Source organism: Pipistrellus hanaki, assembly GCF_964339955.1.
Source record: "Pipistrellus hanaki genome assembly, chromosome: 10".
Classification (NCBI taxonomy): Eukaryota; Metazoa; Chordata; class Mammalia; order Chiroptera; family Vespertilionidae; genus Pipistrellus; species Pipistrellus hanaki.
The window spans coordinates 24,706,291-24,725,663 of NC_140512.1; the positions used below are offsets into that span (position 1 = coordinate 24,706,291).

At 39.7% G+C, this 19,373-nt stretch overlaps 1 protein-coding gene across 1 annotated transcript in view; it reads left to right on the forward strand.

Annotated features, from left to right (window-relative positions):
* Nucleotides 1-19,373, forward strand: part of GRM3 (glutamate metabotropic receptor 3) — a 182,364-nt gene that overhangs the window by 109,307 nt on the left and 53,684 nt on the right. Inside the window, exon 3 of the mRNA XM_084897397.1 lies at nucleotides 9,194-10,052. Coding sequence (XP_084753523.1) covers nucleotides 9,194-10,052 — 859 coding nt within the window. The remainder of the gene's footprint in view (nucleotides 1-9,193; nucleotides 10,053-19,373) is intronic.

Consider the following 19,373-nt stretch of genomic DNA (forward strand, 5'->3'; position numbering starts at 1 on the left):
TCGTATTCCCTTTTTCCAGATCAAGAAACTGAAGCTTAAGAAATTACTTCCCTAAATTCACAAAGATGGTGAGAGAAGGAACTGGATTTTCAATGTTGGTCTGTTTGATCTCAATCCTGTGCATTGAACCACCATACTACTTGCTTTTGTATCTGACAACTCTGTTGAACTAATAAGTAGTTAACAGGAAAACCAGGAATAACACAGTTCTATTTGCTAAATAAGATGGTATAAACCCCTCTACCCTCATGATTACCACAGACTCTCAGTAGTAAATAGTCATCTTTTTTAAAGAAATTAGCCCACAGCCCTCAGCTTTCCTCAGGTATACCCAATAGCTGTTGGCCTTTGGTTAATAGCCAACAAGAACTGGAATGCTCTTTTTTATTGGTAAGGCTTTATTTATCATATTATTGTGATGCAAGTGACTTCAAGGGCCACAGGAAAATGTGGATTAGTTAAACTTGTGGTTCTGTTAAATCCTCAGAAGACACTATCAAAAGTCAACATGCAGGGCATTGACTAAAGGACATGGTCCTACAAGGTCCCTTGGTGTCGGGTCATCCTGGGAGTCATGCTTTTGCCAGGTGTTGCCGGCAAAGACCAATGCATTCTGGAACCATTGTTAGGGACTGGAATCCAAACCAATTCAGATCCATGATTTCTCTTGAAAATTAATTCATGGAGTAAGAAAGGAGCAAAAAGTAGATGCAGACTGATATAGTAGGGAAAAATGCCTTCTTGTTTCTCTTGAAAGTACCTGCTAGGTGGGTGGGGGGAAAAGGTTATTCCTTAAATAGTGCCTTGTTAGTAAGGGAGCAAGACAAACACTTATCAAATGCAGAGTGGCACTGTCACAGTGAGAAACCTGACGTGTCTCCTGAAAAAGTGTGACTCAGGGAGTACGATGTGGTCTGCATATCATTTAAGCTCAGCAATGATCCATGGGAATGACAAAATGGATAACCTTGATCGTGATAAGGCTCTTAGTCACAAATAAAGAGCAAAACCACAGGTGTTGGCTGCAATGATTTCAGGAGATCTGGGGATAGAAATCAGGGTTACTTTGAGCCATGCTGGAAAGTTTCTACCATGATTAAGGAGCCCTTTGTATGGAATGCCCAGGCAAAATCATCACAACCAAGTCATGCTGTTGAATGGGAATGGCAATATGAATCTTTCACTGAAGTATTTGGAATAAGAATCAGTGACTTTTGCAGATTTTACTGAATAAACTGGCATTCACTGCATTCCATTGTACAATTTCCTAAATTCAGATTAATTTCTGGCCTTCAGACATTGGCTCCAGTTAGTCCCTTTCATGCACACACAAAATAAAAGATGTGCTAATCTTATTTGAAATAACAGTAAGATTGACGACCTTTATAGGCAGATAACTCATGTGATGTGAACAGCTTGAATTCTTCAGGCATTTTTCTCAACTATCTACTACCTCCCCATTTAAATTCCAAGCCAGTCTGGGATGTTGTATGGCTAATAGTGCAGCTAGATCAACCTAAATAGGAGAGTCAGTGTGGGCTTTAACCAGCCCAACTTTTAGAACTTGCTTTATGTAATAACCTGGGTTATCAGGTAGCAGATGGTTCAAAGTACAGCACTCAGCAGTTCCCTTCTAGGCTTATATATAAGCATTTCATTAAAAGAATGGAACAAAGTATTCAGCACCTCATATGTGATAAAACCACTGAAGGGTTAGGCTTATTTTTAGAAACCAGCTCCAAAAAATATGTGAATAGCACAGAATGCTAAGGCAAACACCCAAAGGTGATCAATGTGCCTCCTGATTCCCAGGACAGCAGACCAGCAACTGGTTATTTTTTATTGTACAATATATAGTTTAGCTCTGTAGATAGCACATTTGGAAAGTAAGAACTTGATGCCTCTTTACCATCTGGAATTTTTGTAACTAAGCATAAAAACCAGTGACTCTTTGTTATTCCCCTTAAAGTATAAGGTCAGCCTCAGAAGTTGAAGACAAGGAAAGTTCTGAAACAAATCCTCAAGCTGGACAACCACTGTAGTGGGAAACATTTGTACTAGTCTCTTAACTTTCATACTCTTTTTGTCTTCTATTGAAAAAAAAAAAGTTTGGCATTGTGTCACCAGAGAAGGCATAAAGCTCATGTTTGAAATTGTAATATCCTGGATATCCTGAATGGGAAGAGTGGTCACAGGACTGACTATGATGCTCAGAGATTACTCTGAAATTTCCAATCCATAGTCCCTTTTTCATAACATTGAAGAATACTAGATTATCTGAGCTCCTTCCCATAGTTCATACTCTTTTGTCCCCTTAATCAGAGAATCAATGAAATGAAGCATGACACCTGAAATTCTAAAGAGTCCCATGACTTGCTAAAAAAAATGTCGGGAGAAGTAAAACTCCCAAATAAATTGGTCTTTCATCCAAAATTATCAACAATAAATAATGATGGTTCGGATGCCTATAGTAGCATCACTCGACAATCAGCTATTGATTATGGAAAAGATAATGTTTTAGACATTGCTAAGAAAGAGTAATAAGTGAGCAACTGATATGAGCTCTGAGTGTTTGGCTGCTTATGTGTCTTGCACACAATTCATTTGTCTCTAGTAAAGCTTACCTTACCAGCTGATCTTATTGGCTCATTTGGTGAAGCCTGCCTTAGATATAAGTTTACATGACTCCCTCTTTAGGTTTATGTGATTTGAGTATTAAGGCTTCCTGAATAAGGCCTTTAGTTTGTTTTCCTTAGAACAAAAAAAAGGCAGTTTTCTAGCTTAAAGGGAATTAGCTCAATGGCCAGCCCCAGTTAGTATAATATTGACTTCCTTTTGTATACTCCTAGATAGTTACATAGAGATAATTTAGAGAAATTGATTTTAATGGTACAAAAACCTTTGTGCCAGATTACTAAAGTTCTGAGTCTATTACTTGTCTTATACTGCATATCCTCTTATTTTGGTGAACATTGACTATAACTAATGAGGGATATATATTGCACAGGAAATTGTTTATCAGAAGCATTTGAGAGTAGCTTTATATTGCTTGCTGGTGGTCAGCTATTCCACAGTAACCTACCTTTGTAATTAGAAAAGGTTACATGATAAGCAGGTATCGATTCATGTACCAACTCGTTTCTTTAACAAACATTACGTAGCACTTCTATACTCTGCAAGATATTAAGGAAATATGGGGTTAAAAATACACACTTCCTATCCTTAAAAGCTTTCATTCCAGTAGAGCAGAGTTTCCCAAACTTTTGACATATGTGTACCCCTTCTATAATTTTTGTAACGCTGAGTACCCCTCGTACTCATGAGACATAGAATTAGGCACAGCTAAGAAAGGTGCAGTGCATATCCCCACCAAACTCTTCCTGTACCCTTGGGAGTATGCGTACCACACTTTGGGAAACACTGCAGTAGAGGAATCAGTGAATAATCTAGAAATCACCATATACTTTGATTAGAGTCATGAGGGAAACATAAAAGGAGTGAAAGGGTTGCATAGAATGAGCACACGATTCAGCCTGAAGTGAGGTGTCAAAAAGGTTTCCCAGAAAAGGGGCCCTTGAATGGATTAGCTGAGCAGACAGCTGATAGATGTCACTTAAGTAGAAGGATCCACATGTGCGAAGTCATGTACATTTGAGAACATAGTAACCTAAAGAAACTAGATAGACTTGAGTTCATTTGGAGGGGAAATGGTGGCAGATGGTCAACAAAATAACATTCATGTAGTGGACAATGATTGCACGTGATGACCATCCTAAACAACTCTACCATACAACTACAGAACTTGGAAAAAGACAAAACTATTCATTTCAGATCAGAGTATCTACTGGAAAATCTAAGTTACCTAGCCAAGATCAGCATCCTAGCATTTCTTTTTGAGAAAAAAAAAGTTAATACATTTGTGATCTGATAGGTTACAGTGAAAACATTGCAATATCTAGTCCTGGATAAATTCAAACCATCCAGAAAAGGGAAATTCTAAGGTGTTTAAAAATTGAATATAAAACTCAAATACAGGCTACATGTACAAAGGGCTTCTGCTAAGCCTGCCTGCAGTCTCTCAAATCCTAGAAATAACAGGTTCTGCCATAAGACCATTTATGTTTTTCACATAAATCATAAAGCCAAATCTGATCATGATATATATAACTTGGAGATTTCAACCTTACCATTGAAATTTCCCCTGAATTCTTATGTAACTCTTGTTATCTCTGTATATAGTCATTCAGTAAACAAATGTTTATGAAGCCACCATAAAGTATAAACTGACAATGAAAAAGTATATATTTAATAAGAAGGAATGATTGCTTATGGTTCTCAAATCAAGGAGCTCATGTCTTCAGAAATAAAAAAGAAAAAAGGATATTATAACTTGAAATATGTCACTACTTTGTAGTGCAAGGAATCACATATGACAGAGGTTAAGAGCATGGATTGCAAAATTGATTTGATTAGTGTGGGAAGTTGAGCATAGTATTAAAATGCCTGGGATCAAATCCTGTCTTTACCACATATGTGCTCTTCAGGAAGATTTCAGGGTGCTCAGCCTAAATAAAATGAGATATTTGTAGTTTCTACTTCATATGATTGTAATGGGGTTAACGGAGATAATGCATCTACAACAGTTGGATCTAAATTGGAATCTAAAGAGAGAAAACTACTTAATAATCCCCCTTTGACTTTAGACCCCCTTAACTTTGCATCTATAACCTCATTTCCTACTAGTTTTTTGTTTTTATCTTTTCTTCACTTTTGTAATTTTAACTTAAACCCAGAAACGTAGTTCTTCCTATGTAATAATCACCTATTGCCAGAGAGAGAGACAAGTGCTTTGGAAAAAACCAAGAAACTGGGTTTAATTTTTGCTTTTCCACTTGTTGGCTGTGTAAATTTTAGAAAGTCACTTCACCCGGTGAGCTTCAATTTCCTCTCCTATAAAGCAAAAGGCTTATGTGATTATCATGGCTCTTCCAGCTCTAAAATGTAAAGAACTTTATTTTTTCCAAAGTCAGTGATATAAATTTAATCTTACTTGACCATCTCATACAGACTTTCTTCCAAGCTGTTCTCTTTTAGTATATTTAACTTTGTCATCTAATTCCTATCACTTTTCCTTTTCCACAAGAGTCCAAATAATGTCATCAACACCTTGTGGAAGTCGTGATCCTCCATGGCTACCACTCTTCCCTGAATGGTTCAAGTAACATTGAAAAGATTCTAGTGGAATTGCCTCTTCGTGAACCTGTGATTATTCTTGGTAGGCCTTGTTCAGTTCTGAGTAACTCTATTTTAGAAAGTTACTAAAGTATGTCATACTCATTAATTTATATTTATTCTTGACTTACAGTTCCTTGCTCCTCCCTTTGCACTCTCTGTCCTCCCATTATTGATTTATCAAAGATTATTGATTACATAATTCAATGTGATTTCTTTCAGAACTGGAGGCAAACTCAATTACTATGAATATGAGTTTTCTTTTGCTCTTATTTCCTACTTTGATGTGAGGTAACTTTTTCACATTATTGTATTGCTATTTTCAGGTTAGGAAACATTCTTATTGAGGAGAATGAAGAAGCAAGAGGGGTTAGGCAGGCGTCTTTCTTTTACTCACCTAGAACCAACATCCCCACCCAGTGTTTCTCTCTTCCCACCATATCTTCATCTAAAACATAATTTAAACTCAAAACAATACCAATGAGAAAAACCACTTTGCTCCATTTTCACATTCTGCCTCAGTCTTCCTAGTTCTCATAGGTTTTGCCAATCTTTTATGTTGTCCATGGAGATGCCCAAGGATTGAACATACAAACAATACTCATCTCTTATCACTAGTTCTTTTAACACTCAATTCCCCAGTGCACCTTCTTTAAAGATCTTGTCTTTTCTGTCATGTTGAGACTACTCTGTATTGTCAAAATTATTTTTTTAAGTCTTCCTATTTCTTTTAACCTTTTTAGAGATTCTATCTATAAGCAATGTATCTCTACACTCAGAGCATTTTTTCCCCCTCAAGCATATATACCTAGACCATGTGTCTTCTTCCTCCACTCCTACTAGTAATCTAATTGGGTGACTTTCTCCCAAAATTTCACATTACTTCCCCATCCTAAAATGGTTTTTATTTTTAAAATTATGTCCAGTGTAGGAGTTCCTCTTATTCTCCCTTTTTGCTCAGAGAAACCATATGGCAAGTACAGCAAGTCAAGAATATTTCAGATGCCCAGACAAAAAAACATCCAGCTGTCAACTATCTGAACATTCCCCAACTCTAGTTTTAAGTTTTATGCTAAAAAGAAAGTTTCTGCTCATAGAAAACAGGCAGTTCCTTGTGCATACCATATTGCTTTGGTTCCTCTCTCCTGTTCTTCCAACTTCAGTGTCTTTCTGAGCTTCAGACTTCAGATTCTTAGTCACACAGGAAAGGATAGAAATGAAGTTATGAGAGAATGACCAACGTACTTAAAGTGAAAAGATCTGCTTCTAAATCCTGATTTTGCCCCACTTTTTAATCTATCATTAAAGTATTTGAGTACTACCATTGTGAGTATTAAGGGAGAACACACACACATACACACACACACACACACACACACACACACACACACATTGTGGTTTTACGATAGAATAAATACATTTTTAAAATGCATAATCTAAACCATAAACTTTATTACTCTCTAGAAATTAAGTTAAGGTGAGTGGGCGAGGAGGGTTTATAATCTGATGACTTCTGTGGTGATTACTTTTTACATTAAGTATTTTTACTCTTATAATCCAAGGAACTTCATTTTAAAAGGAACAGCTCACCATGATAAAAATAATTCAACACTTTGCTCTATGATTCAATATAGGTGATACAATTGAGATTATGCTATGTCCTTATTAGTGTTCCTTTCTCATGTTTCAGCTCACTGAACATGCCTCCTTTGCCTACAATAGGTGGTAGTCTCAGAGAGAGAGAGAGAGAGAGAGAGAGAGAGAGAGAGAGAGAGAGAGAGAGAGAGAGAGAGAGAGAGAGAAAGAGAGAGAGAGAGAGAGAGAGAGACTGAGACTCTTTTTAAAATGATAGCAACAACTACATTTTTATCCTAATCCACCACCCTCCCAAAATGCTACTACAGCTCATTGTGCCCCTTCCCCATGTAGAGAATCTTCATCATATTGCCAGTATTGCATGCCTAGTTCATTCTCATGTACAGTCTGCCTTGCTTGTAAAATGCTCTCAGATATCCTGGAGAGGTAAACATGAAGCCACAGGATCCTATCAGCCAAAAGACATGAGCTATTTTCTTAAGCAGCTTCTCATTATGTGTTCCCTTGGAAGAACAGTTTCAGCAGTTCAGGATCCTTTCACTGTGGTTCCTAGTTGCCAGACAATGTCTCCGGGCATTTTTCTGGTGCTTTCATTCTCTGCCTCCCTGAGTGGTTCAAGACCTGATGAATATAACTTGAAGATGAGAAACTGTAGCATCAAAACGAGATGGCCTCACCAGTGCTGACCAGGAACTCCATAATCAAGCAAAGCCTTTGCAGAAACTCTCACCCCCCAATCTGCCACAGTAGTACATATTAGCAAACCCAAAGGAAGCCAGGTACTCAGTAGAGAAGGATTGAAAGTTCTGGCTCAGTGCTATCTCAATCAGAATGAGAAAAAAACAAGCCTTGTTCCTATGTCTAAATGAATCCCTATAGGACAGGGTCTCCTGATCCTGAGGCAGGAAGAAATAAATGATATACTAGTCTTCATCCACCCACCCATCCACTGACTTCTATTCCCCAAATTGCACTCATCTCCTAAAATGTTTTTTAAAGTCTTTACCAAATGCAAAAAAAATGTAAGAAATAGTTTATTCTTAAATTTGCATTATACGGCATGCTAAGAACCAGATTTTCTAACTGATCTATTTGTAGTTAAGTAAAAGGAACAAAGATTTGAAAAATATATAGAAAACATTTTTGGTAGCTCCAGGCTCTAGTGGAAGTATTAGTTGTATAGCAGTCCAGATCTCCAAGAACCTGCTGTGTGGTTGTGTGTGAACCCGCCAGGACTCAGATGATTAAGTAGGACTCAGAGGTCCGTTGTTTCACATGATTTGTGCTTTTTGCTAACAGCTGCCTATTTCAAGCTGTGCTTCCTACATGTCAAATATCAACCCGAAACCATAATTTCTAGAAGGAAAATTTGAAAACACTCTATAAAGTATATAGTAATATTTAATGTGTTTTCTGATTAAACTCCACTTTGTATATTATGTGATTTGACTAAATTCAATATAGAGATAGACGTGTTCAGAATATGTGGGGTAGCCATGAAAAATAAAAAACATTATATATTTGAGATTTTCTATATATTTGATTCTGTAATAAATAAAAATAGAGAAACATTATTGTTAGGTGCATGATAAGAAATTTAAGCACTTCATTCAGAATAAGTTTTAAACATTTTGAAAGAGATGGTTTTTGGCAAGATCCTCAATGTTTCTGTATTTGCTTTATAATCTAAAATACAATAATGACATTTGTATGCTTTCCTTTCACACTGTTCAAACAGAAAGAAATGTTTTAAAAGAAAATACTGGTCAAGTTCTTCAGAAGTTTAGAAAAGTATATGCCTGAAATTTGGGGTGGACCAAATAGAATTGATTTTTTTTTTTTAACTTAACCTAGATAATAAATGTCTCATTTGAACTGTCCATGTGGCATACAGTTCCCAAATTAAGGTCTTTCAGAAGCTGCCGGTTTTAGCAAAAGAGGAGGAAGTGAGAATTCGACAACATCCAGGCTGCAGCCAAACTGTCTAAAAACTGAACTTGGCAGGTTCCCTGAAGCTCATTGTTTGGCCGAGTTTTCAGAGAACCCCACACAGTTCAAACAAACACGCCGAGGACACCTGAACAAGAGCAATCCTAGCCCGGGGTCTAGCATAACGTTGAGAAGGAGAGGAGCAGGGAACCCTCATTGTTCTACCATGTCCTTTCCCAGTCCATAAACGACCTGCCTGGAACCCGCTCCCTCCTATCCAACATATAGTATCCAGAAAAGCTCTGGCCGCGCATCCAGAAGAGTCGAGTGTTCTGGAGGTGACAAAGGCGCTGGGCCAACAGTCTGGTCCTCTGTGCTTTTTCTGTCCCCAGGTTTTCTAACCCACGCGCTCCCCTCCCCTTGCTCCCTCCTCCAGGTAGCAAACCTGCTCAGGCTCTTCCAGATCCCGCAGATCAGCTACGCCTCCACTAGCGCCAAGCTCAGCGACAAGTCCCGCTACGACTACTTCGCCAGGACCGTGCCCCCGGACTTCTACCAGGCCAAGGCCATGGCCGAGATCCTGCGCTTCTTCAACTGGACCTACGTGTCCACCGTGGCCTCGGAGGGCGACTACGGCGAGACGGGCATCGAGGCCTTCGAGCAGGAGGCCCGCCTGCGCAACATCTGCATCGCCACGGCCGAGAAGGTGGGCCGCTCCAACATCCGCAAGTCCTACGACAGCGTGGTCCGCGAGCTGCTGCAGAAGCCCAACGCGCGCGTCGTGGTCCTCTTCATGCGCGGGGACGACTCCCGCGAGCTGATCGCGGCCGCCAGCCGCGCCAACGCCTCCTTCACCTGGGTGGCCAGCGACGGCTGGGGCGCGCAGGAGAGCATCGTCAAGGGCAGCGAGCACGTGGCCGACGGGGCCATCACCCTGGAGCTGGCCTCGCAGCGCGTCCGCCAGTTCGACCGCTATTTCCAGGGCCTCAGCCCTTACACCAACCACCGCAACCCCTGGTTCCGGGACTTCTGGGAGCAGAAGTTCCAGTGCAGCCTGCAGAGCAAGCGCAACCACCACCCGCGCCCCTGCGACAAGCACCTGGCCCTGGACAGCAGCAACTACGAGCAGGAGTCCAAGATCATGTTCGTGGTGAACGCGGTCTACGCCATGGCCCACGCCCTGCACAAGATGCAGCGCACCCTCTGCCCCAACACCACCAAGCTGTGCGACGCCATGAAGGTCCTGGACGGGAAGAAGCTGTACAAGGATTACTTGCTGAAAATCAACTTCACAGGTAAGCAAAGGGGCCTGGTCTCCTCTTCTAGGGTGCAAGCAGGGATATCCAACAGGAAGCAAATGCCTCGACCCAGAAATGGTTTCCCAGCCACAGAAAGGGGTTAGCCTGTTCAGCAGACATTCCTCGATGCAATATGATGGCTCTTTGATGTTCTTTCTTATTTTTTTTTTTTTTTTAGTTGTAATGTTTTATTATGTGGTCTTTCAGGGGGTAAATCTGCCTCTTCATTATTCTTTTCTTAAACCAACATCAATGTCCATCAATTTTTCCTGAGTGGGAGGCATCTTCACACAGCATTTTTGTTTTTGTTTTTTTAGTGAATGTCTCGGCTGGTCCCCTGTATGACATGGAAAGGCCCCCTAGGCAGGGCTGACTGTGGCAGCTGCCGGATGTGGGCTATGCTACATTCACTCTTCCTTGTTGTTCCCTGTACAATGTGACAACCGGGATCGGGGCATTTAATCTTCCTTAGCAGAACTGACAGCTCTCTAAGGAACATGAACTTCCAAGGCTTCCTTGTGGCTAATTTGAGCAAAAGAATCTCATAACTTTCATTGTAGGTGAGAGAAAAACATACACTCTTTTCCCAGAGTCAAATTGGGGGGAGGGGGGGTGCTGAGGGGGCAACGGAGGGAAAGATACTCAGACCATGGAGATGTCCGGGCATTTGAGGTTATTTCTTCTGCTATATAGAAACATTTCCATGTCGGCATTCATAGTTGTGAATTTTCTTAAATTACGTTATGAAAGGGAACTTTTTTTTTTCCTGGGAGCCTGAGGATAGGCAAATTGAAGACTGATGGAGGTCATTCTGACTCAGTAGTGAACATGTAAAAGTGTGTTTAAAGTGGGTTTGGCTGCCTCTCTGTTTACTTCTAAATGTGATCTAAATATTTCTAAATATAACATCGCATTTTTATGCATAACTAACATATAAGAAGCATGAAATCTTTACTGTACCATTCTCTACTAAGAAGCAAGTAATATTAGCACATTAAAACACTGGTTCTGGGGACTTTAGCTTAATTCTAAATGATTAAATGGTACGTAATATTAGTGGGCACAAAAGATTTTTATGTCAAAAAATATTACAGTGATAAAATGCTTCCAATTTGCCTAAATTGCTAATAATGTCCCATGGCACTGAGGTATCACTCTAGTCTGCACAGTCTGTTCCAATTAATTTATCATTTAAGACAGGAACGTGTATACGCTCAAATCATACCATCACTGGAGCAAGAGGCAGTCCTCAGATCTCCCTCATAGATGATTACTCAGAAGTCAATTGGTCTGAAAAATAACTGGTAATGCTAAGAGAGGATCTCATGACTATTGTTTTCTATTTTAGAATTCTAACCCCTAAACCAGCCTTGAAAAACAATTACAAAAATGACCAGCCTTCATTCTTGCACACCTTTTCTTCATTTTACCCACAGGGAGCCAAAAGTAGCAGAAATCAATTACGTCAATATTCCTTCCTACCCATCTGGCAGATGTCATCTCTTAACATTAGAATGACTTTTGTAGGTGGTAAAGATGAAACCTTTTCTGTGCTCTGTATTCCCACATTTGTTTTTATCTCAGAATAACAGGTAAGTTCCCACTGACATCTCCGGAAAACAAGAATGAACCACAGAGTCAGTAAAAAAAGAATAGCTTTACCCTAAATATAAATGAATTCTCGGGTATCTATAAATCACATCTACAATGCACTTAATTCTTAAGGATGAATAAGATAAGCATCCTTCTCTCCCTTTTAGACTACCTTGGAGTAATCACTTATCTTTATTCACCATGTGCATCCATTAATTTTGCTATTCTAGTTCATTCCTTACTCCTGAGCATGCAAATATATCTACTCATCAAAAAGCTCAGAGAAATGGAACTCTTAAATCTCAGGGAGCCCTCTGAAGGTGTTTTATGTAACCAAAATATTTCTCTTCATTCCTTGACTATTTGAGTCTAAAATGCCAAAGAAAATAGAGAAGTAAGGCCATTATTTGGATTTTTTTGAAGTTGGTTTTGTGTATTTGTTTGTTCCATTTTGGTCTGCTTTGTTCAATAACTGACTTTGATTCTACAATTTGGCTTGCCGTGTAGACCTGACCAGGAAGTGGTATTTCCATTTTCTCAATTTGTCTGGCATTACCAGTCATTCTCCAACTCAGAAGAGAGTAGAAGGGTGGAAAACAGATTTAGGCCCTGACTGGGTAGCTCAGTTGGATAGAGCAGCATCCCAACAATACTCCAAGGTTTCTCAAATCCTATATAATAAAAGCCTAATATGCAAATCAACCGATTGGGGGAACAACCAGTCGGCACGGGGAAGGGCTGGCGAGTGGGCGGCTCCAGGCCATCCAAGGCCAGTGCCAGCAGGCAGAGGGAGGGGGACTGAGGTGACCAGCAGTGGCAGAGGGGCAATTGGGAGGCAGGGCCAGCGGCGCCATCCCCTGATTGGCCCACAGATCATCTCCCATGAGGGAGACCAGACTGTCAGACATCCCTCAAGGGCTCCCGGTTTGTGAGAGGGTGCAGGCTGGGCTGAGGGACCCCCAACCCCAAGTGTACAAATTTTCATGCACCAGGCCTCTAGTCAATAAAAAATAAAAAAATAAAAACAGATTTAAACTACAGAAAAGAGAGGGAATTTAGTTTGACCACCAGGTAAATATGAGGATTGGACAAAAAAATGCATTACTTTAGGAGGATACCAAAATGCTATTGTAAAATTGCTAAATATGTACATTAAAATGTCTTACAAGGCCCTACCTGATCTGACCCCTCGCTGACTCTTACTGCTCTTCTGTCATCTCCTTTTACTCGCCCTCATTCTCATTTCATTCCAGCACCCTTGTTTCCAAACATAGGGATTTTTCACTGACAGTTCGCTGCTCCTAATGTCTTTCTCCAGATACCTCCTATGGCTAACTAATTCCCTTACTCCCTTCAAGCCTTTCCATAAATGTTAGCTTCCAATGAGGCCCACCTGGAAACCTTCTGAAAACTGTGATGTACTGTACCAACCCAACCACAGGTGCTCCATTACCCTTTAACCTGCTCTACTTTTTTTTTTTTTAACACCACAATTTTTTTCTTCTTTTTCATATCACATCATTTATTATTTTCATGTTTATTCTTTCTGATTTGATGTTCATGCTTGAATATAAACTCCATGAAAAAGGATCATTATCAGTTTTGTTCGCTGATGTATCCCAAATATAATGGGCACTCAGTGAATATTTGTTGATTATGAATAGCACTCATATCTCCTTCTCTAGCTCCATTACTAAATCGTGAGCTTTTCCTAAGGCAGAGAATGTCTCATCTCTGATCTCAAACACCCAATACAATTTCTGGAACAGAGTGGGCATTATATAAACGTTTCCTGAATAAATAGAAGATGAGAAAATACATAAATTTATAATGTTATTCTCTTTTGTGAAAATTTAATGTATGTGTTTTGTTCATTAACAAATGAATTTTGTGACAGAATTTCTAGAATGACTTACTTTGTGTGTGTTTTTTTTAACCTACACACTGTCCTTTAGTTACATACTATCATTGTATTTGAAAGAGAGAAATTTAAAACCGAACAGCATTAGTGCCGAAGGTCGTATCTATTACTCTTTTATAGAAGATGCCCCAAAACTGAAAGTGACTTGCCCCAGGTCATCCATCATCTGGCTAGGGGCAGAGGCCAAGACTCAACTCCAAGGCACTGGACCCAGAGTTGCTTTTGTGCATACACAAGGAGCCTGGGACATAGAGGATTTGATCCCAATCTCCTACCATAGTTTCTGTCACACACGAGGTAGTAATGGAATGTTTATTGAAAGAATGAAAGGCTATCAATCAATGGGTTTGAAATATGTTTCTCTTTGTGCTCCTTTTTATTTATTCTCCCTTTAATGCTCCTGGGCCACTTTTTCAATTATTTGGAACTCGGGTGGTTCATAAACACCCATACTTTGGAAGCTGAGCCATAGAATATATATCTTAGGGTTTTTAAATAAAAGTTTCAAAGCATTTTTTATTAGTACTTGTTTTTCATCTGAATGGGCCATGTCATTTAGAATTCTAAAGTAAACATTTAAATGAGAATTGGTTGGTGTCCTGTGGCTTTTCAAACTTGCTTTGAATAAAATTTCATGAGCTCATTCTGTAAAAGGAACCCTTAAACTACTCTAGACAGTTAAAAGCAGAGGAAACAGAAAAGGATGTTACACATTTAAAGAAATGCAATATCACTGTCATTTTGTATGCTCACAGTACAGTATAATTTCTCTCACATTTTGTTCTGAGGCCAGTTCCAGAAAGTGGAATAAAACAAAATGATAGAGTTAGTTACAAAAGCCCTTCCTCAAAGATGAACTTGCCCCTACTCTTCACTTGACAGAGGTGGAAATTCAGAACGGCAGTATTGTTATCTTCACTACTGACGCACATAAAAGCCAGCTCCGCTGTCAGGGTGAGGTGGCAGCCAGAGTACATCCAATTCAAAAGAAAGAGTTCCCACTTACTGAACACACTGCCGGCGGTGCTCCAAGATACATCCCGGGTCCAGTAGAATTCCTGTATCTTGGGATTAACACGTATGACATTCCTCTGAGTGATTTGCAGGGTTGGGTGAAAATGCTGGATAATGGAGAAATTGAGAATTTCACATTAGGAAATTTTATCAAGATCATATAATAGGTGATAGACCAAACCATCCGGGTCCTGATGCAGTCATTCATTCCACAGATACTATTAGACCTGGGCACCTAACAGTAAACAAGAGGCAGGGCTGCTGCGTGGAGCTTCACCAGCATCAGAAGCCAGAGCAGGATGATGGGGCTCCAGCATTAGGCTCTTGAGTTCTGTTTCAGTATTCATTTTCATTTTAGATTAGAAAAAGGTTATGTATCTTATGCCTAGAAGGAATCTAGACTCGCTGTACAAATGGTACTCCAATGGCTTGACTTACAGGCAAAAAGGACAATTTCCTGTTACTGCTAGACTGGTGCTCATAATAGGATTGGGTAATGGAACACAGCTCGTATAGTGTTTTTGTTCATTTAGTTCATTGCTTTTCTTCTTCATCTTCTTTTTTTTTTTTTCTTTTTTCACACTCATCACTTGGTACCAGCAAAAGAGACAGACTACAAGATCAGAGAAGACCTGAAGCCTGGAAAAGATGGCCCAGCTTTGTTTTATATGTATAGTTCTCCACACCTGGGAGGGGGGCAGATGGGTAGTCTAGTTGGTACAAGGATGGCTCCTGCTATGGGGCTGGGAAGGGCAGATTTTCTGGGACACTGCACTCCAAGGAATCTGATCAAGCTGGCGCTGACCCAGCAAGGCTCTCCTCTTGAAAAGTTCAGGGCCATCCAAGGCACAGTGAGGAAGCCAAAATGGTAATGGCCACATCTTTAGATGAATGGGCTTTGAAGTCCCTGAAAAAGCAAACTGCTCTTGATCTTGCTTCCTCCCCTGGAACATTTGTAGTTCCCACAAAAGCACAGAAACTTGTTCCAGCTCTGCTGATCAAAAGCATTTCCAAAACACAGAGATAAATATCCTGTACTTCTTTTCTCCCTTTTCTTCCCGATCAGCTTCCTGGGGTCACAAGAATATGATTTAAACCCCCAAAGGCCACCACTAATGTGTTAGCTTACTTGTGTATGCACTGTGCCTCCATGCTCTGGTGTCTTAGAAGCCTGAGAAGTGATTCTCATTTTCAGGTCACACAGTGGAGAACAGGAGCCTCTAGAAACGTAATTTTCCACTTTGGCCTGAGATTCCTGCTGTTGCTGCTTGTTACTGTTATTATTATCATACTAGAGGTCCAGTGCACAAATTTGTGCATGGGGGGGAGGACCCATGGGAGGTTGGCTGGCCGGGGGAAGGGACCACAGGAGGTTGGCTAGTGGCTCCAAGGAGGGAGCTGGCCCTTGTCCCCCCATGGGAAAGGGGCCGCATCCGCTGCCACCTTTGCCACAGTTTCCTGTCCCAGTCCAGGGCTCGAAGGTCCCTGTGGGGTCGGGAGAGGAGGAAAGGTCACCAGGCAAGGCGCAGAAGGAATGGATGCTGGATGCCAATGCCACCCCACCACCATGCAGTTCCCCACCTCCTTCCCTCACTGCCACGCCACCACCACTGTGTGTGGGTGACCCCCAGGGAAGGCAGAGGATGGGAGTGAGACAAATCCTTGTGTTGAGGGCTGACTTTCAATATATCGCAGCAAGAGAGCTGCTCTGTTAAGTACGAAATCCTGACCCAGAAGCAGGTAATCTATTAATGGTTTAGCACCAGGGGCCCATGGGAGTCGTCCAGCAGAGTGGAAGGACCACAGGCAGTTGGCCGGCCATGGGAGGTTGGCTTTAGGAACACACTGACCACAGGGGGGCAGCTCCTGCATTGAGCATCTGCGCCCTGATGGTCAGTGCACATCATAGTGACTGGTCGACTGGTCGTTCTGGTCATTTCAGTCATTCTGGTCATTCGGTCAAATGCTTGGGTTTTTATAGAGAGAGATAGTTGTTATTATAACTATTAGTATTTAATAAACTTAATTTATCTTGATTCATTTGAAGAGCCATTCTGTCTATGAAGCAGTAAAGAGTAATCACCCTCAATAAAGTATGTAAGAAATGGATGCTATCACCTTGTTTGTCAGGAAATAGCATGATAAATATACTACTTCCTAGCCTTGGCCAGTTGGTTGGAGCATCATCTTATACACCAAAAAGTTGCATGTTCAATTCCCAGGTAGGGCACACACCTAAGTTGCAAGTTTTATTCCCAGTTGGGACATGTATGGGAGGCAACCTATTAAGGTTTATTTTTCATATCAATGTTTCTCTCTCTCTTTTTCTCCTTTTCTTCCTCTCTAAAATCAAGTTGTTGTTTTTTTTAAAAATTTTTTTTTTAAATATATTTTATTGATTTTGTACAGAGAGGAAGGGAGAGAGATAGAGAGTCAGAAACATCGATGAGAGAGAGTCATCGATCAGCTGCCTCTTGCACACCCCCTACTGGGGATATGCCCGCAACCAAGGTACATGCCCTTGACCGGAATCGAACCCGGGACCCTTCAGTCCCCAAGCCGACGCTCTATCCATTGAGCCAAACCGGTCCCGGCTAGTTGTTGTTTTTTTTAAAAAAACATATCCTCAGGTGAAGATGGATATATTTTTTTTTCCTAGATATTTTCAGACTTTTTGGATATTGTCTGGAGATTGAACAAAATATAAAGTACTTAAAAAAAAAAAAACAACTATAATGAATATATAGTTTAAAAGTAAGTTTAGCCTATATTCCTGATCTTTGGGACACCGGGCATTCTCCCATAGTAAACTAGTCTTCTAAAGGCTTCCAATCTCTGTTGCATTAGAAACACCTTTTCCCACTTCCATATACCTCCTTATCCTCAACAGGACATTAGAAAGCCAAAATAAAGAAAGCAATTACTTACAAGTGATTCAGAAAAAAACTCCTGTTCTATTGGCACCTAGCTCAGCTCATTGTGTGCAGTTGCAATAATAAACAATTGCCCCCAAAAGTTCATTATCCAAAAAGGAAGATTTTAACTCTTTCATTAATTGCCATAATGGGGTCTTCAATAAAGAATGACTCATAGAAAAGGCCTCCAATTTTAAACTTTGCTCCTTCCTCTGAGAGCATCAAAATTGTACTAGATCAAGAGTCACAATTATCATACTGTCATTTCCAAAAATCAATAGTAAAAAAATAAATTTGCAAAAAAATAAATAAAAATCAGGCTACATGTCACTTATCTTAAATGCTGTTTAGTAAGGCTGCATTTTCTTCCCTGTCCCCCATTCTTTCATTCCAATTACAGAACTCCATACTTAATTAAAAGTAAATTGATATTTTTAAAAAAGGGAAAATATACTGGGTCTGAAATTTCCAGAATTTCCATCCCAGACCATACTAGCTTTAGGGGTTTGTTTCTTTGGTGTACTTGAAAGTTATTCTTGTTGTACTCATGTTGTTGGGTGGTGACAATAATTGGCTATATATCAATTTTTTTCTAAAACAAATTAAAAATACTATTGGCACTTTCATAAATGAGAACTTAAGAATTTTCTATCACAAACCTTTGTTTATATAGGCTATCCAGTGACCAATAATCACATATTAATACTGTATCAGCTTCTTAGGGCACCTAAAAAATGTTTTCTCTATCTAAAGTGCTTATACTCTAATTAGTTCAATTTTAACAAAAGTAGAAAACAGAAAAGTTAACCTTTTTCAGTCATCAAAAAGAAAGCCTTTGGGTAATGCAGTTGTTTATATCCTCTTCATTTTTATTTATTAAAAACTCTGTGTCATCTACAGGAATATTTTAAACAGAAAAAAAAAAAAAGTAAATAAAATGCTTCTAAAAGGAAAGTAAAAGTGGCAACTTCCAGAGATATTTCCTTACCTGCATTTGCCTGCCCATATTCTCCCTATGAACTTATGTGATAATCCTTCTTCATTTAAATCCTCCCTTTTCAGTGCAGACATTTAAGTTATTTTACCTTTTGTCTTGCAAGGGTCTTTGCTGCTGAATGAATCCAGTAGCTAAACAGTATTTTATAAAGGAAAATTAATGTATTCCTTGTTTTCTTTTCCTTTGGAATGTTATATCATAATTTTATTTAAAATATTATAGCAATATTTAGGATACTGACAGACACTTTCAAAAGTGAAATGAGATCAATTAATTTGACAACAGAAGTAAGAAAACAAGAGGTTGATATGCCAACCTTCTACTCCTTTTCACTGGCATCTACAGTTTAAATTTAGTCATTAAAACTACAGAGATTGAATGAATACAGTTCCATTTTTGGGCAAGCTCATCCCATGTAAATAGTTAACTATCAGGCCACAATGTGCCAAAGAGTTTATTTCCTTGTTCCTCGTGTTTGATGGCCCATCACAAGAGCTTATTCAACAAGAAACTAAAATGAATACATTGCCCCAAATTCAGAATCCTAATGATAGTTGTGAAGATGTATCTCACTCATCACTTTGTCATTTTTAAAACACTTGAAACACTCTATTAGATTCTTACTACAACCCTGTAAACTAGGTTGAGTAGATGTTATTAGTCCTCATTTTATAGATGAGAAAATGGAGGGTGGGAGAGGCGAAGTGGCCCCACCAAGGTCAAAGAAAAAAGAACCCTCCTGGATTAGATTCATGTGTTTTGATCATTATCCAGTAATACATCCCCTCAACTTCCCAGGACAGAGGCATATAGTGATCCCAGTCTAATAAAACAGAAAAATGTGACCAGAGGCAAAATTAGCCCGGTTATGCTTGTTG